At 41.5% G+C, this 20,993-nt stretch overlaps 1 protein-coding gene across 4 annotated transcripts in view; it reads left to right on the forward strand.

Annotated features, from left to right (window-relative positions):
* Positions 1-20,993, forward strand: part of EHBP1 (EH domain binding protein 1) — a 280,836-nt gene that overhangs the window by 121,222 nt on the left and 138,621 nt on the right. For all 4 annotated transcript variants that reach the window (XM_082215741.1, XM_082215743.1, XM_082215742.1 and 1 more), the window contains one exon: positions 6,738-6,927. In XM_082215741.1, the coding sequence (XP_082071867.1) occupies positions 6,738-6,927 (190 nt within the window). The remainder of the gene's footprint in view (positions 1-6,737; positions 6,928-20,993) is intronic.

Here is a 20,993-nt window from a genome sequence, read left to right on the forward strand (position 1 = left end):
TGCTGTTTAACTCAAACATTTACACCTCCCCCCTTGCACCAATGTGTAAATGAACCGAGGGCTACACTTCCTGAATCCAATCTAGTGAACTTTAGTCCATGAAATTTGTTGATCCTTAAGGTGCCAGAAGACTCTTTGTTGTTTCAGATAAAGCCTTGTATCACTGATAAATAAACAGAAAAGCTGGAGAGCAAATATTTAAAGGTGCAGGTTTTTAAAGAAAGAACTCCCCTACTTTTCTTTTCAGTAGGTAATGACCGGTTTTCAGTAACCTTTAGTCAGTGTTTGTAAGTGACCCTCAGGTCAGAGTATTGGGCCTTTGTGTCTGTGGAAGTGTGTGTGTATGTGTTGGTCGTGGCATGAAGGTCCTTACAGAATCTCATGAAGTCAGTGCTTCCTTTCTTAGAAATTCACCAAGAATGAACCAACCTTACAGATGCCTTGGAGACAAATCCCTGAGTAGTTGTTGCTGATAATGTAATATGAAAAAAGCTGGTGTGGGCTATTACAATAAGAGGGTGTGAAGGAATTACACAATAATATTCATGCTTTGGGATAGTGGATGCCATAGCATTTAAAGGTCTGGTCGGGGTGAGTTCCCGTTGCTCGGTCCCAGCTCCTGCCAACCTAGCAGTTCGAAAGCACGTCAGAATGCAAGTAGATAAATAGGTACCGCTCCGGCGGGAAGGTAAACAGCATTTCCGAGCACATGACCCGGAAGCTGTACGCCGGCTCCCTCGGCCAATAAAGCGAGATGAGCGCTGCAACCCCAGAGTCGGTCACGAGTGGACCTAATGGTCAGAGGTCCCTTTAGCTTTACCTTTTCTTCGTTGCTCTATTCATATAATTTGTTTGATTGTTTTTTTACCTACTATTCATTTCAAGGTGATTATATTTGAGTACTTTAAAATAAGGTTACCAGATTTTTTCAATGAATCCAGGGACACTTTTCAACTTCAGTCAAATTCAGTGGATTTTGTCTGGGGACTGCTTTGTAAATCCAGGGACTGTGCCTGGGAAATGGCAACGTCTGGTAACCTTACTTTAAAATGTAAACCAAGTCTTCCTTTTTAAGATATTGATCAGATTTATTCTGCACTTTTTTCTGTGCAGGTTTTTTTAAACCCTGTGTTCCAAATGCTAGCACATTTCACATATATAAGCACACTAAAATGACAGCAAATACAATAAAATACATTGCCATAGATGCAGACATGACAGATTAAAAAAACAAAAACCAACCCTTCAAATGAAAACAAGAAGCTGACAGTATAAAAGAAAATTATCAACTGAAAGAAAGCAGCAACAGACTTTCACTGGTCTATTTTAATAATTTGTAAATCTCTTTGAGAGGTTTTTTTACAATCAAGAGGTACATACATTTTATACTTACTGTCGTACGATAGTTGTTCTAATTGATTAGAGCAAAATCGTAGATTTGAAAATTTTGTTGGAAAAGCAAATGTATAGCTTTTATGTCCTCCTAACTGTTTTTGGGTATGTGTGTCTGGAGTCCTGAGATGGAATTCCTGTAAGAGAAAGAGCAGTAGGTCCTGAAGTTAGGCTATTTGTGCAAAGACCTCTTTTTTCACAATTCCAATCACCAAAGTTCCCATTTGAGTGCTGTAAGTGTTTATGACAGGAGACAAGAAAGATAAAGCCCTTTCTATTGAGTTTCTGTTTGAGGTTTGTGTTGGTATGCTGTGATGAGGTCACAGTTAGTCTGAAGCCTATGAGGAGGTGTTCTGCAGGATGCAATGAGTTTTCTCCTCCATTGAATTCAGTTCATGTTTTGAAATATCTCTGAAGTCTGTGTTACATTACTTTGGTGTTGGAGGCAGGTTTGGGATCTGAGGGACTCTCGGGTTTTTTGTGTATCTGCTCCTGCCTGTTACAACCATGACACTCCCATGATTCTGCTCCTGATTTGATTACTACACCAGCAGAGTTCCATACATCAGTGTAGCGCTGTTCTAGTATAACCATGAAGTTTCCCTGCTGTATCGCCACTAGTGGAAGTGTATGTGGGTTATGTCAGTGTAGAAGTGTAGGATATGCCCATATCCTATGACTCACCTAGGAGGCATATATCGAGAATAGGATTTAATTCTTAATGTGTGATTTCTGCACTGGTTGCAGAAGTAGTTAAAGGGCAACCTTTTCCCATCACCACTCCTTCAGTTATATTAATGAATGGAGAGGTGGTTAAAATTGTTTTAAAGTTGTATCCGTAGAACTGGAAGATGATAGATTTCCAGATGAATTTATTGTACAATATTTAATATGATAAAGTACCCCCGAGAGAAGTATAAGGTGGGAAGCATGGAGACAAAGCTTTGAATTTAAAATTGGAGCTTAATAATCCTGTGTTGAGGTAGTGTGTCCCTGCTCCCTCTCTAAACAGGCAGAGCTCCAAAGGATCCTAGGACATGTTCCATTGCAGGTCAAGTTCATCTGAGAGTTTGTCCTAAAAGATTAGACCAGAGAAACACCATAAATGAGGAAAATAGTTCCCCTTGAAACTGACAATTTATTGTTAGGCAGTTTGTTTGTTTAGTAACCCACAGTTCTTCTCTGTGTGTATACAGTTGCCTGATTCAGAGACTTACTGTGTACCAGGATTCAATTAAAATAAGAGCAAATGAGTTTCAGAGGAAATTAGTGCATTGTATTAAATATGTATTTCTGCCAGATTTCAAAGCCCCCCCCCCCCAACCTTAAGTTTCTGCTGAAGGACGAGAAACACTAAATGGGACGCAGTTCATTATGTACCAAAACATTTATTTATAATTTGTTCTTTCTTTGTTCTCTCAAAACAATGTTTCTAATCTTCTCGATCTTTTTTCACAGAAGTCTCTCCATATCTCTTATCATTTTCATCATGCGTCTCTGGATCATCCTATTTTTCCTACTATATGTCTGTTTTAAGATGGGGTGACCAGCCTGGCCTGCAATATTCAAGATGAGGGAAATCCCTTTGGTCTATGTGATGGCACGCTGGCCCTTTCCGTATTTCTTTCCATCTCATTCATTGTGCATGCACTCATTTTGCTTGTGTAGCTGTTGGTTGAATGGAGAAGTATTAAAGAAAGTTGTATGAAAAAGAGAGCTTGTGAAGGTTGCTTTTTATCACAGGCAAAATATGTTAATCGTTAAGGTTGTCATCATAAACTCTAATATTGTAGCTAAGCAAATAATATAATTTGGTTATACATCTGTTTTCTCAAATCCAAAACCTTACACCCAGCTCCTTGAAGTGTATGATACTGACTTCAGTGGTACTGAGGGGTGTGTGTGTTTGTGTAATGAGACTTATTTAATAAATCTAATGTGCTAAAACTTCTTGAGAGAGTTGTAATCCCTTTTCTTGGAGGTGCTTCTTTGCTGATGCCAGTTTCTTTATTGTTGTTGCTGCTGCTGCTTCTGCTATTCCTGTAGCTCTGGCCCCCTTACTCATGGCAACTAAGTGTTAGCTGTGAGAAATCCCCAGTACATGTTGGTTCTCAAATTCCAAGACTGCAGAGGGTCAGGTAGTTCATTGTCAAAATATACGTAGTATCTTGGTTAACTCTTTCAGAAAAAAAGAAAGGGGGGTAGTAGATTGTAGAACAAAAGAAAACATTGTGACCTCCCATATATAATGTTTTGCCCTTGTCCTTATCATTTTTTCATCTTAACTTTTACCTTCCTTTGAACTCCCTTAATGTTTGAAGACAGCTCAACCAGGTTGTCAGCAAAATTAAATGATTGACAGGTAGTCTTGAATCTTTTATTCCAAGCAGAATACCATTCTTTTTCCACCTTTGTCTTCAGTAGAACACGTCTCTTTTGTTTGTTTTGACATCACCTTAAGCTTTGATTTGGTCCGTGTTTTTTGTGTTTGATGGGTGCTGACGTGAGAACCCCTCAAAGGTGCTTTCACTTTGCAACCTAGTTGTTTTAGTTTCTCCTTTCATTTATTTATCTAGATCGACATCTTCTCCCTGCAATAAACAACAGCAGCCCCCTTTGTAGAGCAGTTAATGAATTAGATTGGGCTGGAATTTGTTTCAGTGCCTCTCTCCTTTCTCCTGTTTCCAAAAGTCCAGATATATCATTACCAAACTTCACTCTTTAACTTACTTTTTTTCTGTCAAAGGCTTGTTCCTATGTTGTTGTTTTTTAAAGCCTGTAAGGGCAAGAAGAGATTGGAAATGCATTAATATTCTAAAAAATGTGTTTGTTAAGAGTATTCATATTCCGCCTTTCTAGCTCAAAAATTAAACTACTCAAGACAACCTACAGCAAGAAATTGCTAAAGTAGCACACATAGTGGATAAAACCAGTATAGACCTAAACAATTATACAAATGGAGAGACCAGCAGGAAAATATCCAGTCTGAAGGACAAAGGCTGTCTAAATAAAAACATATGCTGCAGGAGGCAATATGTCAACACACAGAGGTTGGGGAAAACATTTTTAGAACTGTAAGGATTGTTCAAAATGCTATTGTTATTTTTAAGTGAATAAAACTAGGGCTTCAAAATGATACTAATTGGACTGAAGGCTCTACCGAGAACAATGAGATTTGATTGAGAGTGCTCTGCTTGTGTTAAAACTATACTTGCTTCTGGAGAGAATTTGGTCTGGAGGTATAGGATTAGATCCATAGATGTCTTTCCATGAATGCAAGGCTCTTCAGTCAAGCAGAGGCTACTGCAAATAGAGGAAGGGGTGTGCTTTTGGATGATTTTGCATTCCCTCCCCATGCTATCCTGGGTGGGTGGACTGGAGGACAGGATAATTATGTGATCATTGCCTCCTCCCTACAATGGTAAAAGCACTCTCTGGATCAAATAGTTCTCTACAAATTGAAGGACAACTTTGAGTCTACTGCATACCAGATGCAGTTTATATCTTCTAATCAAAATTCAAGCTAATTGAGTTATTTTCATATGTTCGACAGTGAAATTTTGAGCTTTCAGTAAACAACTTACTATTTTCAGTCCACGTCACTCTTCTGTTCAGATGAATACAGTTTACACTAGCAATACAGTATTACATAACTCTGTACTGAACATGTGCAAATTCATTCAGATGTACAAAAAAATGAGACTTGCTTGATGGTATCCAAGGAATTTGAAGCAGGAGATTTTTTAATGGTTTTTAAAATGCTAAACAGCATATGCATTTCCCCCTCTAACAACCTGAGTTTAAACAGAATTAGATGTGAACTTGTGGAAACATGATGGTAGTCATTGTTATTGGCATCTGTCTGTCTCAGGATGCCATGGAGGAGTGTTTGATGTGAAGTCAAACAATTGGAGAGTTAAAGGCTGTAGAGACTGATAAGGAAGAAACATGTTTTGTTGCAGATGAAGGTACCCGGTTGTGCTGCTGCACCATGGCGTGTCTTAGTTCTGCACTCCTCCCGGGGGTCATTCCTCCTCTGGTCTCCGCTATGGATACATGGCCTGACGGACTGCCTGTCTCCAGGCACTGCAGTTATATTCAAGAGATTCCCACACGGTGGGGTTGATGTTTCCAGCCGCCATGTCTCGTTTGTGGACATCTTTATAACACAGAGTTGGTCTGCCAACTCCCTGTAGAGCACATCCTTGCAGATCCTGCCATCTTCCATTCTGTGGACATGTCCAAGCCACAGAAACAAACAACAAAATAAATATGAGATTAGGTACCCTAATCAATAATACTTGAGGGAAACATCAGGCTCTTCGATCAACGTAATCACAAAACTTAGCAGTTTTCTCTTTTTTCTTTCTCCTGTAATTGGTAAGAAAAAAGCAGGAAGGCTGCTACAATCATACTCCATGCCAGAGTAAAACCACATCTTCCTTGACAAACCATTAAACTGTAGCTATCAAAGAGGGGGGCCTACAGGTAACCTCAAAAAATCATTCTAATCTTTCCTAGGCTCAATACATTAGCCCACACAATAAAAATATAAACTAATGGAACATTAAGCCAGAAAGGGGTTTGTGCACTTGTACTTGTTTGTGTGTATGTTTATTGTGTATGTAACAGGTGCAGTGTGATCCTACACATGTCTACTCATAAGTAAGTTCCAGTTCAGTGAGGCATTCCATATTAAGCAGGTTTAGGATTCTACCATTTAGGATTCTACCCTTAAGCTACACTCGGGATTAAGCCTCACTGGACAGGTTTCTGAATAGACATGTATAATATTGCACTATAAGTTATCGTATTACATTTCCATTCAGTCTTCCATTATTATGTAACTAAAAGAGATCCTTGACATATTAAATTATATGCATATTGAAACTTCACTCTTCAGACAAAAGTAAGGTTCTTTAATTAATAATCAATATTAATTTTAATCTGTTTGGTATTTTAACTATGTTTTAAGCAATTGCTGTTTTCCCCCCTTAATTTTCTTGTTTTATTTTTTTGTAAACAGCTGTGAGGTGTTTTTTTAAACAATCAAGTGGTATATAAATGTCAGTAAATAAATTAATAAGAGGCTCATTTGAATCTGGTGGCTGCAGATTGCTTAGTTCAGGATATTCTGTTAGCAGTAGGCATGCTTTCACTCTTCAGGGTCTAGGGGCTTTATGGTTTGTTTTTTGGAGTGGTGGTGAACTAGCAGCCCAATCAGTGAGGCCATGGCTTTGTTGTTTCCAAAGTTAAATGAGTTTTGAATCACTTGTGAAAACAATTGCCTTCTAAAAATTATGTTGAAAATGCAAATAAATTCATTTCCCTTTTTTTTTAATTAGATCAAATCCATTTTATGAACCAAAATCAAGTTCTGCTTTTAATAGTCAAGTTACTCCGCTACAAGAAATGGAAAGGAAGAGAAGAAGAAAAGCTCCTGAACCACCAATTCTCTCACCAAAGACAGAAGTGGAAACAAGTGAGAACAAGTCAGCTATTTGTGCACTGAAGGAGCTTTCCTCTTCTCCCAAGGTATGTAACTGCCATGTTGCCAGTGTTTACAAATGCTTATTAAAAACTGAAATTCTTCTTGTATTTCACACATGGTGTCTGTCAGGTGTGGGGGTGGTTGCTCCCGAGTAACCAGGCAGGACTCCGACCTGTCTTTTACAGATTTTATTGGTGCAAACTATTTACAGTGTAAAACCCCAAAGTTCATGTCCGTCTTAGTCACTTGCAGATTCCAGGAGTGGCCCCTTCCAGTTTCTTCCCCAATGTAAGAACTTAGACACCCCAAATCTCCACCTCCACTCTGCGCAAGCTGGGTGACGGAAACGGCATGTCTGTTTCCTGGCCAGCCGGCGGGCTAGGTGAGGCACTTGGGCTCTCAGTAGCATCTTCGAGCCCACCCCCCCGCCCGGCTACCCCCTTCCCCCTCTGCTTCACTGAAGGTTTGGCTTTCCCCACCGCAGAGGCTCTCTGTATTCCCCTGCCCCCCTCCCCTGTTCCGATGTCAGTCCCCTGACAGTATCCTTCTCTGTTAGTACATAAGTGGTTTTCGTTTGGCTATACAGCCTCCGATTATCTTCACTCTGCATGGGCAGAGCCAAGATTTTTAAAACTTCAATGGTTACATAAGTGCACAGCTGGCCCAAGTAGTTGTTCTGTGTTCCCCAGAATATGCATGACTTGTTTCTGCAGAAAGCTCTGAACATGGACCACAAATCATGTGAAGATATATTTAATGAATAGCAGATTTTGCAAAGCTTTTCTGTGAAAGTAGTATGAAACGATGCACCCTAAAGCAGTCCTGTGTGCACTGATGTTGGAATTGGCCCCACTGAGCATAGCAAGACTTCCTTCAGAATAACTATGCTTAGGATTGCACAGATAGACCAATTTTTTTTCTTTTTTAAATAAATGAGCTTTTCACTATGAGAAAGAAAAGGCAAGTTTAAGGAAAAAACCACTTGAGTCAGGTGCCAAGCACATCCTGGTAGGAAATACAGGATATCTTACCATAATTTCAAAATATATTTTCTGCATTGTTTGTAGAGCCAAATGCAACAAATCCATAATTTTTAAAGCATATGAAACTATTAAATGCTATAAGTTAATAAGTTTATGGTTTGTATATACTTCAAAAATTGATGGAATACAAACAAATTTGAATTATTATATTTGTTACTTTTTAGGCTGGATCTAAGACCATATTGTAAACCAAGAAGCTTCTATGAGCAAAATAACTTGTGCAGATTGAGGAAATCTCCATATATTTGCCTATTTAAATCATCTGCTCTGTTTTCACGTTCTTGTTTCTATTATTCTTACACTTAATTTATTAATCATTTTTAAAACCTCGAGGTGATTTACAAATGGAATGACACATAAAATGATTTTTTAAATTTTTAAAGAAGGATTTTCATTTCACGTATTGTTTAGCATATCTGTGACATGTGTTATCCCTTTTCTTGTGAAATGAGATGCATTTGTTCTTACTTCAAGTAAATTTACTGGTTGTGAGGTGCGGTGGTCAGTGCTTGAAGAATTAGAAAGACTCATTCCTCAAGTAAATATGCTAAAAGGAAACAGCACAGTTCACTGTTTTGAGGAATTGACGAGGGAGATTTCCCTTTCTTCTACCCATCCCAAGAGTAGATTATTTCTCTTATAGGTGAGGGCAGATGGAAGGTGGAATCGTTTTTTGTTTAGTACTGTATCTAGGCAGTACTAAACAAGGTATCTAGGCACATACCACACACAGCTTTACTTTGTGGTAAAAGAATTCTGTATTTCATTGTGGCTCCTGTTTTAGAAAGCATCTTGGAAAGAGAGGATTTTTATTAGACAATGATCCGTTTTGCTCATGATCCTATTGTTCTTCAAATCATGAGAAATGGGCTGCCATAGTGCTTTAGCAAATGAATTTTATAAAATACTTTACTGATAACCCCGAAGAATGGCAGCCACCAAAATCACAAACTAGACTTTGGCAAACTTAAATAGACTGATCCATTCTGGAGAGGGGAAGGGAGTAAGTTGGGGTTTTGTATTTGCATCCCCCCCGTTTGTGTATTTGTTGTTATATATTGGAAATCAAGAAAACTGTTTATTTTAAGAAAAAGAGGAACAAATGAAAGATTGCAGCAATTATTTAACAGGTTATTAGATAAAAGTGAAAACTATGTGCAATAGTATTACAGGGAATTCAATACAGGAAACAGTTGTATTTACCATTTCTTTTCAACAGTTTTTATTTGACCTAGCTTTCCCCCCATTAAATGGAGCCTCTTTGGGAAAAATATATCAATTATATATTGTGCTTTTTGTTTTGAGACCGGAAAGTAAAAGAGAGCGGGGGGGAAATCTTTCGGCGTGGCCTCCAGACCCCTCTTAAAACTTATAGCCGCCCTTAAGGGCCCTGTATTTTAGTTATCATCATTTCAGTTAAAAGCTGAATGGAACTCCTTGTCACATCTATCAAACCACTACTTAATTAGGCAGAGAAGTTGCTGATGACTCCCTGTCCCTCAAGGGCTGATCTTGCCATTTCCTCAATTCTCCTAAGCAAAGAAGAAAGGCCGATGGCAGAAGCCTACCCAGGTAGAAGCTGATCAGCATGTTAAATGCAGCAAAGAGCCCTCTGGACTGGCACTCACAGGGTTGTCGTTGTTGTTTTAAAAATGTTCTGTTGAAGCACTTACATTTAGTTTGGTTTGCAATGGAGTTTCTGTGATAAGGCTGAAGCATCTCACCCAGTTTCTGATTGAGATTAGGGAAAATAACCATTTTGCCAAGACCATAAGATAAGAAATGGCCACTTAAATCTGGTATTGGCAGAGACTGAGGATGTACGACAGGGATATATATATATATATGTATGTTTACCTGATTGAGAATGCCTGCTGTTTGACCACTTAAGTTCTCGTTTGACAAGGGCTGGGGTGGGGGAACATTTGATTAGAGACAGTAGGGATTTCTCCTTGGCCAAATAGTGACAGGCCCAAGACTGTCTCCCTTCCCTCCTGGTTCAGAAGGCATTTTTCCTAATGAGACAGATCTTAAAATTCCATACATGGTCATTACTACTTTTCAGAATTGGGACAAGAACAGTGTCTGTATATTGCGGGTAGGACTACTTTAGTCAGCATTTTGTATTCTGTTTTCTTCAACTACTTCCTTTACTGGCGCTTGTCCTCTTGGGGGTCAAGTCCTCCACCAGAGGCTCAGAATCCCATTGCCTTCTGGGTGGTGCTTCTGCTGTCACACTGATTGTGGCAATTTTGAGATGCCATGCCAGTGCAGCAGCGTGAGAATGCAGGGGTGTCAGACTAAAGCAGGTTTCCTTGTGTGCACCATGGCCCTTCTACCCAAACTCAGCTTTTCTCATATTTGTACCCCGTCCATCTGACTGGGTTGCCTCAGCCACTCTGGGCTGCTTCCAACAGAAGAAGGTGGGCTCCCGTAAGAAGCATTCAGAGTTGAAGAGCAAGATCTTCCCAGAGAGCAAATTGCCTTGCAATAGCTCCAGTTCATGGTTAAATTGCTTCAACACTAAGCCTGCAGTAATTTCAGTACCAGACATGAGGACTTTTCTAGGCTCTTTATGCTCCAGCTGTTCATTTTTTAGCACAAGTGGGGTTTGCTCTTTTTTGTTTTAAGGGAAACTGCCCAGGAAGGGCTGCTTCCCTTAATACATCTTATGACTTCATAATTAATTCTGACCGCCCCAATTTGGTAGACTAATCATTAAAAGTTCTTAACCCGGCTCACCGTGAGAAGTCTCAAATTACTTAGCAAGATGTGAGCCCCTCTTTTAGCCCTTCTCAGTGGGTTTGTTTGTTTGTGTACACACGACTTCCATTAGGAGAGAGAGAGCAGATCTAAAATGAAATTCAAGCTGTATTAATGTTGGAGAAATGTTGCTGTTCACATTGCTGTTCACACTTCATATGTTGAAGTGTAAATAGTTCCTTATTGAAGGGTATTCTGTCACCTTTATTACCCAATTAAGGTCAGATTAATTCAGTAAACAGTAACAGTTCTTATCCTTAATAGGCAAATTACAGCCTGATTCTTAACAAGTACATTACTGCAAGTCTTCTTTTGGAAAAGTCTTCTAGTGCTGAAGCAGCAAGGCCAAGGCCCTATTCTGCCCACTTGCTCATTGTCTCTTAGGGCATTGTTTGGCTTAGCCTTGTGGCATAGGGGATTCATATTTGTAAAACTCAGGTTTCTTTTTTCTTTTTCTTTTTCAAAACCTTTACTACAATAACTCGGGGCATATTAACTTTGTGATCCAGTAACTATAATACTCATCTGAATGAGTTTACTCATCTGAAAGAGTAGGTAAGAGTATTAGTCAAGAGATAAACATGGGAGTATTATCCTATAGGCATGTGCCAAATAAATGTTTCTCACAGTGTTCTCAGAACCTTGGGTAGGAGCAAATGCAGGCTGAAATCCTACACAGAGTTTTAAAAAATAGATCAATTACTTCAAAGTAGTATGAGATTGAGTTAAAAATGTATTTGAAGTGTACCCTTTCATTACTGAAAAACTACTGGTACAATCCATTGGTGTGCTATCTTGGCTTTCATTTGTCTTTGCCCCCAACATACATTTTTTCCTTGTCAGTCTTAAATCATAAGTACCGGTACGTTGTTTAAACATGCTGTAAATGTTACTACTTGACTTTCTTATGGTATCAGGCTACATTCATTTCAAAATGGTTGAGCTGTGTATCAGATTATCCTCTGGAGCATGTTATTCAAACTGGCCTTTTCCTCCTTGTCTACCAATGCAGGCAAGTAGAGAGTTTGTGCTGAGCTTAAGGCAGTGGCGGAGCTAGCTGCTCTGGCACCCGGAACGGCGCACATGCTATGTACCTGGGGGCAGAGCTAGCTGCCCTCAGGGGCAGGGCAAGCATCCTGGAAGGGGGCAGCCATGGCGAATGTCCCATGGGGGGGCGGCAATGTCCCCCCCCCTCAGGGATGACACCCAGGGTGAGCTGCATGCCCTACACCCCCCTTCCTCTGCCAGTGGGTTAAGGTATGCATAGATCTTGAAGTTTGGGTGAATATATGAAGAAGAAGAGTTTGGATTTGATATCCCGCCTTTCACTCCCCTTCAGGAGTCTCAAAGCGGCTAACAATCTCCTTTCCCTTCCTCCCCCACAACAAACACTCTGTGAGGTGAGTGGGGCTGAGAGACTTCAAAGAAGTGTGACTGGCCCAAGGTCACCCAGCAGCTGCATGTGGAGGAGCGGAGACGCGAACCCGGTTACCCAGATTACGTGACTACCGCTCTTAACCACTACACTGAACCCAGGTGCAGATCCTCTTCCCCACACCAAAATTAAACCAGCCAGAGAACCATGTGACTAAAAGTTACATGCTGGGTAGGTGGAGGGTTTTCTTTCTTTCTTTCTTTCTTTCTTTCTTTCTTTCTTTCTTTCTTTCTTTCAAAAGCGGTTGCATGGTGCTGCATTGGGTCCTGGAGAAGGAGGTGTTTGTTGTTCTTTTTGAAAGAAAGCATACACACCCAAGCACACAGTCGTATAGACTAAGGTTACCAGACATCCCCATTTCCCAGGGATAGTCCCCAGATTTACAAATCAGTCCCCATACAAAATCCGTTGAAGTTGAAAAGTGTCCCCAGATTCATTGAAGAAAATCTGGTATCCTTGGTATAGACCAGGGGTCAGCAACCCGCGGCTCCGGAGCCACATGTGGCTCTTATACACCTTTGCCGCGGCTCCGGGGCGGATACTAGCGAGGGGAGGAGGCACATTGTGCGCCCCGACACTCCCCACTGTGGCGGGCGCTGTACTGGCTGTGACGTCGCATGGGGGCGGTGCATGCGTTAGTCACGCACCGTCCCGACGTCACCTTCCCGCCTGCCTGCTACATTGTAAGGGGCATGTACGCTGGTCACTGCATTGAAAGGGGGCATGTACGCTGGTCACTGTTTTGAAGGGGAGTGAAGAACACACACACACAAAAAGGTAACTTGTTAATTTAACGTTTATTTCTGTGGGGAGGAGTAATTCTGAGGGGTCAAACAAAGAAATAATTTTAAAAAGTGACAAAAAAGTTATTTTTATAATGACGAGTTTTGCAGCTCCCAGTTTTTTTTCCTTCAGAAACGGGTCCAAGTGGCTCTTTTAGTCTTAAAGGTTGTAGACCCCTGGTATAGACAAAGTAAAAAAAAGTCTTGTGGAACCTTAAAAACTAACTTGAGTATTATACCATAAACTTGTGTGTACTGCAGTGTAGTCCATCAGATACATGAAATGTTACCCTGAGTTGCAGCTGTATGGGGGATAGGAAAGAATTGTAAACCAAGAGCTCAAAAGGAAATTGAATACAGAAAGTAAAGATGGTTCTAATTACATTATTAACAGTGGCCATTTAAGAGAGTGAGAGAAACAGTTGTTGATAAGACAGACACCCTGACATCTGGTGTGATTTTTTAATAGTAGAAATAATAGTAATAATAGCATTGAACCTTCTAATACATTGTCAGTCTCCTGACATTCCTTTGCTCTGGGAATGGCCATTCTTACCGAGTGTTCTTGGAGGTTGAAATATTGCCATACTGGTTTTTGAATATTGCCATTCCTGCTTTCAAATTTGTATCTTTTGATTCTTTTGTATATAGAGACTAGACTGTTTGTCCTGCACAGAATGCGTAATGACATTGCCAGCATATATCACACTGTAAAATGAGCAGGCAAATGAACCTCTGATGTTGTGGATTACATTATTAGATTCTATATTAGGTGTTGTCAGAGTAGACATGGGTACAAAGTTGGCACCTTGGGTCATCCACAGAGACCCTCTGGGAATACCATAACATTTTAATAGCACCAAAGCCTGAAGATGGATTTTATGAATGGGACTAAATCATACAGTAGTATTTTCTCATTTGAAAGTTCTTGTTGTTGTTTAAATAGTTTTTAGTGTATTGAAACTATGTTTCTTGCACAATTAAAACTGATGAAAAATATAACCATAATGTAATAACTTAATCAAGATTATCAGGTGGGAAATTGTCCTAGATCATTAGTGCACTTTTATAAAGAAGGGAGAGTGCAGTCCTCAAACACTTGCAGCTGTATTGTGCATCAGCATAACTCCAGGGTGATGAAAGCAACATAACTACTGTCTGTTCTTAGGCATTTGAACACTGTCTGCAAGAGTCTTTTACATTCATTCAGGGTGTGTCTCAGCCCCAAGGTCCAATTTCAAACTATAATTAATCTTTTCATAAGGGCAAGATTAATTAGAGCACCATTTTTGCAGGGATACAATTATGTTTGCTTCTGAAATTTACCAACCTAAAATTGATACTGTGGCACTGCAAGTATTAAGAGAAGGCGTGCCTTACCCTGAAGATCTGTCCAGTTTTACACACCTGTCCTCTGTACCAAGAGACATCTGCTGAGGGAAACAGGTAGAACAACATGGGTTTCAAGCAGATCTGGACTTCTATCATATTGAAATGAGCTTAAGTATCTTGATGGATTTGATTGCTCTTGTGGCTATAAATGTGTGTTTTATGTAAAGGTAAAGGGACCTCTGACTGTTAGGTCCAGTCGCAGACGACTCTGGGGTTGCAGCGCTCATCTCGCTTTACTGGCCGAGGAAGCCGGCGTACAGCTTCAGGGTCATGTGGCCAGCATGACTAAGCTGCTTCTGGCGAACCAGAGCATCACACAGAAACGCTGTTTACCTTCCCACTGGAGCGGTACCTGTTTATCTACTTGCACTTTGACATGCTTTGGAACTGCTAGGTGGGCAGAAGCAGGGAGCAAGCAATGGGAGCTCACCCCGTCGCGGGGATTCGAACCGCCAACCTTCTGATCAGCAAGCCCTAGGCTCTGTGGTTTAGACCACAGAGCCACCCGTGTTTTATATAGTGTGTATTAAATGTGTATTTTATATCTGAAATATGCCTAGAAAAAAGTCTTGAAGAACTATCGAAATAGATCTATTGAAAAATCAGGTTCCCTTTAGTTTCTGTATTCCAACTGTACTGTAACAAAAACGGTACCCCTTATCAGTTCTGCCTACTTTTTGAGCTAAAAGACAGTGTAGCCCAGAGGTAAACAACCTTCCCTCCTCTTCTGCCCCACACCACTCAGAGTGTGATTGGAGTCATCTCACTCAGCTGCTTTCCCCATGTCTGAAAACCTCATAGCTAAGAATCCCCTTTACTGCGGTAACCTGGAGTTGCCTAGATGGTGTTACGATATAGAAGCAATGCAGCTGCGAGCTGCTAGCTTGAAAACATCACATGATGTTGGGACTGTCCGTGGGAAACAGAGGGACAGTCACTTCACAGTGCGAAGCACCGGAATTAGCTCAGAGTGTAATATGAGCTGTACAGGAAGTGTTTGCCTTTCGACTGCTGGAGTTTGAAGAGAGCAGTCATGTTTTTTGTAACGCTGCAAAGACAGAAATAAAGGCATGTAAATACGTTTCTGCCTATCTCTTTCCCCTGCCGGGGGGGCAACAAAGAGGGGGGGGTGTTCTTCTCACGCTGAGAACGATCCCCTATCGGACCTCTGCCTGGATCTTGCTGAGGAATGCAGACAGGGAGGTCAACAGGAGATCAAGCCGGGTGCCTGGAGAGTTGCCAGTTACTACTTATATAGGCTTGAATCCCGACAGATGGGTCATTAATGTATAACTTAAGGAGGTACCATCTAAGGCCCTTAAGCCATCTAGCAGGTGATTATATGTACCGATTATATATATCTATATATAATCCATATATATGTCCATTGGCTAACAAGTTGTTATTGATCTTCCCTCCACATCTCATTTTTAATTAATTTTCTTTTTCTCAGGTTGTGCTTCCATTCTCTTTGTTGCCTTGGTATTTCCCGACACCATCCCTGTTTCCCCCCTGCATCTCTCCACATTGAATAAAGCCTGCTTTTTCTTTGCGTGCCTTTGGAGAACAATGTACCAATGGGGGCAATGGCTAGTGTGGTAAAGCAGAGCTGCCCTACCGAACTGCGCAGGGTGGTGGCAAGGTTGGAGCTGAGTGGACATGTCCTTACTGAGTTTCAGGTGTCTGGTCAAAACTGTTTTATTTTCTTAGGCCTTTGCAGCTTGAATGCTTCTCATATATTTTACTACATATTATGCATACTCTTGATCTGTGTATGAATGCTTCAACCACGTAGACAAGAAAAGTCATGTGAATCTTACCCCACCAAGGGGTGAGGTACAAATTCTGTGGGTAAGGCCCACATTGCTGCATCATCACATTTAGTCACCTGTGCTGTGGAATTGCACCACAGAAAAAATTCTTCTATGTATGTGAAGTGTATCACTATGATGAGGAAAGCTTTCCTGATTTCAAAGAATCCTGCTCCACTCTGAAGGCACTGCTTCATTTCCTCTTTGATGCTATAGAAAAGCACTTGAACATGGGCATCAAACTGACATAACTGGTGACTGAAAGGGAGAGTTTCATATCCTCAGACTTAGTGGGTGGTGGTAGCGGGCCAAATGGCTGTGTGGCAAATATAGCAGACTCTATGGTAGAGCTGCTAAAGGCTGTGCTCTGATCAATTTTTGCATGCACAACAGGAAGGGATGGTGCTGTCCAGGCTGTTTTGCCATTTTTATGTCCCGGATGAAATCTGCTTGAAGGTGACCCTGGCCACAGATTTTAGCTTTTTCTGCTCTGTCTCTTGATATCAGGACCAGATTCCCCACTTACAGATGGCTGCCTAATTTGGTGGTACTGAATTTAAATTATTATTTTTAAGCTGCTGAAGTCTACTTAATTAGTAGCATTCTCACCCAGCTAGTTTGTGGTTGTTATTCTTGTTTACATTAAGTATTTACCGTATTTTTTGCTCTATAAGACTCACTTCTTCCCTCCTAAAAAGTAAGGGGAAGTGTGTGTGCGTCTTATGGAGCGAATGCAGGCTGCGCAGCTATCCCAGAAGCCAGAACAGCAAGAGGGATTGCTGCTTTCACTGCACAGCAATCCCTCTTGCTGTTCTGGCTTCTGAGATTCAGAATATTTTTTTTCTTGTTTTCCTCCTCCAAAAACTAGGTGCCTCTTGTGGTCTGGTGCGTCTTATAGAGCAAAAAAATTGGTATTTTGCATTTTTGTTCCTTGATTCACTTCTTTGGAATAAGATGTAGTTCCCCCTGACAAGAGAAGAAAAAGAAAATGTACATATTATTTAAGTCCTCTATCATGCTGAGATGATGGTGGACTTGGGGGGGGGGGAGAATCCAAACAAAAATGAAAAGTATTCTTTACTTATCTGGGAGCAGTCCTTGCTGCTGTTGAGCAGCTGCAGCGCTTCTAATATTTTTAACCATGTCTGATCAGAAGTAAGTGCTACTCAATTCATTATGGTGTACTCCCAGGTAAATGGGGTCAGGATTCCTGCTGGGCAAAATAGGGACAGTTAGCTTCAAGAAGGTAGGCATATTTTTCATGCTTTTCTAACTACACAACAGTTGGTTTACTTGCAACAGCTTTTTCTGAATGAAGTGATTATGTGTTTAGGAAGAGAATAATATTGTGGAAAAAGAAAAACATGATGATGTTACTAATTACAGAACAGCCTGTAATGGGGAGGCGAGGAGAAGAAGAATGAATTGTGTTGTACACTGCAGGAAGCAAACAGCAATGGAACAGAAAGAGCCCCTTCTTCAATGAATATGTGTCAGGGTGGAAACTGACATCATGTTTTATCAAATGGAAGTGTTCTTTTGTTTAGGGATAGTTTGCAAACCCGTGCTGCAGTTTTGTCTAGCTTATATATTCACTGCATCCTTAGGACACTATACTTTTGACAAATTAAGATTTACTAACCAAGACATTGCCCTAGAGTCTGATGACATTGATTAGCTATAAGCACATAATAACTCTGTGCAGCTTATATTTGGAAATACTGATGCTTACCCTGATACTATTGCAAAATGTTAGGTAGACTCTGTTGACACCAGCTCAGAACAAATGATACCTACTGTGGATGCAGAGAACCAAGTTATACTGCTTTTAGAGAGCAGTATAAAATAACTTGTCAATCAAAAGCTTAGTGGCCCCAGAGTCGTCTACTACTACTACTACTATTATTATTATTACTACTATTATTGTTATATATATATATTCAAACTTTTTTCGTGACAGAGACTCAAGGTGGTTTACAGATAAAAGCATAGAAAAATATCAGTAGATAGATAGATATAGATAAACAGTGGTACCTTAGGATGCGAACAGGATCCATTCCGGAGCCCCGTTCGCATCCTGAACGCAATGTAAACTGTGATGGCACGTCTGCGTGTGCGCAAGTAACATTTTGCTGCTTCCGCACATGCATGTGATGTCATTTTGAGCGTCTCCGCATGCGCGAGTGGTGAAACCCAGAAGTAACACGCCCCGTTTCTTCCGGGTTGCCACAGAGCACAACTCGAACGCACTCAACCTGAAGCACATTCAACCCGAGGTATGGCTGTAGATATCCTGTTAAAACATACAGATAATTACCATAAACATATCAAAGCACCAGTCCTTTCCTTAAAAACAGACACTTCCCAAAAGCCTGTTGAAACAATAATGTCACCAGTGGAAGGACAACAAAGAGGGAGTCAGTCTAATTTCTCTAGCAGGGAAGTTCCAAAGTCTGGGAGTGTGGTAATCACACAGGGTCCCCGGACGTTTCACCGTCTATTGATCCCTGTGCCACCACTTTATTTCCCGCTGCCACCACCCAAGCCCTACCTGGTAAAATACTGAATCCAGTCAGGGTTAAGTTGGAATATAAACTTTTGTTTATTTATTGCAGTTTAACAAGCATGTGGTTTCATAAACGGTCTCAATCAATTACAATCATGGGCTGCCTATCCAGACCTATAACTTCCGCTTCCCGCTCTCACTCATTAAACCACCTCTCAGGCATTTACTTGTCTTCCTAGCTCCTAACTGTTCCTGACTCAGCTTATTTCGCTACACTAACTCAACCTACCCACAGACTCTATCCCCATTCACTCCCACTCCAACCAACCACCCAACTCCCATCGAACTCCCCCTTCGCCCCTCCCAGAGCTGGTTTTATAGTCCCTCTGACTCCACCCCCCTGGGTTCTGATTGGGTAACCTGTTTAACTATTTCCTCTTCAGCACTCTCATATGTTAACGTCACATGGAGCAGCCACTGAGAAGAACCTCTCCTGCATCTGTAGGAAGCGTTCCTGTGAAGGTGGCAGCACTGTGAGAAGGACCTTCCCTAAGGATCTCAGAACCTGAACAGGTTTTATGAGGAAAAACGGTCTTCAGATAGCTTGGACCTCAGCCATGCAGGGCTTTATAGGTCATAGCCAGCACTTTAAATTGTGCATGGAAACAGACCAATAGCCAGCGGAACTGTTCCAGCCAGGGAGTCGTCCGCTCCCTATAACCAGCTCCAGTCAACAGTCTGCAGCAGCTCTTTGAGCCAGCTGAAGTTTCTGAGCACTTTCCAAAGGTAGCCCCACATAGGACATGTTACAGTAATCTAAAGAGGATATAACTAAGGTGTGCACTGTTGGGGCCAGATCAGATACCCCTACTGCTTTTTACTAGAATCATAAAATTGTAGTATTGGAAGGGACCCCGAGGGTCTTCTAATCCAACCGCCTGCAATGCAGGAATCTACCAGCTCATGCATTTTTATTCAAGTTACTGAAAGATGTGACAATTATCTTCTTGATTAGAATTTGCCTGCACCTTGTGGTTTGTTCAGAGTGAGACAAACAATATGCCTGTGTTTGGAAGTAGTGCTCAGACAAACCATGGCTTAGCTCTTGGTAGCAGCGGTGTAGTGGGTGTGCCAAGGGCGTAACATTCAGCCAAAACGTTGGTTCATTCCAGATAGTGCAACACCAGGTTTTGTGGTCTGACCATGGCTGCAGGGCACCAAGTTTCCTTCCCCTTTGTTCAGTCCTGCTTATCCTAGTCTGCCAATAGAAAAAGTGCGGTGCCCTTTCCAACATCATATACCCAAATTAGCAGACTGTAACCACTGAGTTCCAACCGATGTATTAAATTCTTCTCCTTGGGCTTCTGCCTGTTCCTGAGCTGCAGAAGGCAACAATGGTTTCAGGGCGATGCTTTCTTTGCTTACTCACTGCCAGCCCACCAAGCGAGTACAAGCCCTGCCTGCTTCTCAGAAGTAATTCTCACACTACTCCTCATAGTACATATAGAACACTTTGTTCCTCTTCAGGTTCTGAGCTTTACATTTTTTCTTGCGTGTATAGAGCTCCTTGTGTAGATCTCCACAGACCTTTGTCTGGTGTATTTTGCTGTTCTGAGATCCTCTGGAGCCTTTCTGGTTTCAAATGTTTAAAACAAAATTGGAGCTTCTCTTTTAAACATTATGCTAAAGAAATTGGTTTATTACTGATTTTTAGTTTCACTTTTTGCTCTAAAATGTGCATCCAGCATCATGAATTTGTTTTAGAGGGGGGAGAACAAGAAAAAAAATTCTCCCCCTCTCTGCCCAGCGCCCCTTCAGTGAAGCGGCAGGAGGCGCTGCACAGAGAGGGGGAGAACTTTCCCCCTCTTGTTTTCCCGCTCTAAAACAAGGTGCCGTTTAAGGTGCGTTCAGGCGGCTACCTTGGAAGCCTGGAGAGCCAGAGGGGTCGGTGTGCACTGACCCCTCTCGCTCTCCAGGCTTCAGGTTCCTTTCGACCTGCTCTTTGGGGCTGGTGGGGGGAAGCCCACCACCAGCCCCAAAGAGCAGGTCAGGGAACAGCGGAAAGGCGCAGCGGAGAGGCTCCTGCCATAGCCGCGCGTCACCTCTCCAGCTGGGAGAGGGTCGCGGGGGGCTGCTTTAGCCCCGCGCGCACGTTCTCCCGGCTGGAGAGGTGACACGGGGCTGGAGAGGCTCCTGCCATAGAGAGAGGGTTGCGGGGCTATGGCGTCTTCGCTCCATAGGACGCACACACATTTCCCCTTCATTTATAGAGCGAAAAATACGGTAGTTCCTTTGGATTAAAAATAAGAGCAGCATGCTTGCTTACAAGTCTGCCTTTTAAAAATATACAGCCTCATTAGAACCTGGTTGTGGTTTAA

This window comes from Podarcis vaucheri, assembly GCF_965113315.1.
Source record: "Podarcis vaucheri genome assembly, chromosome: 3".
Lineage (NCBI taxonomy): Eukaryota > Metazoa > Chordata > Lepidosauria > Squamata > Lacertidae > Podarcis > Podarcis vaucheri.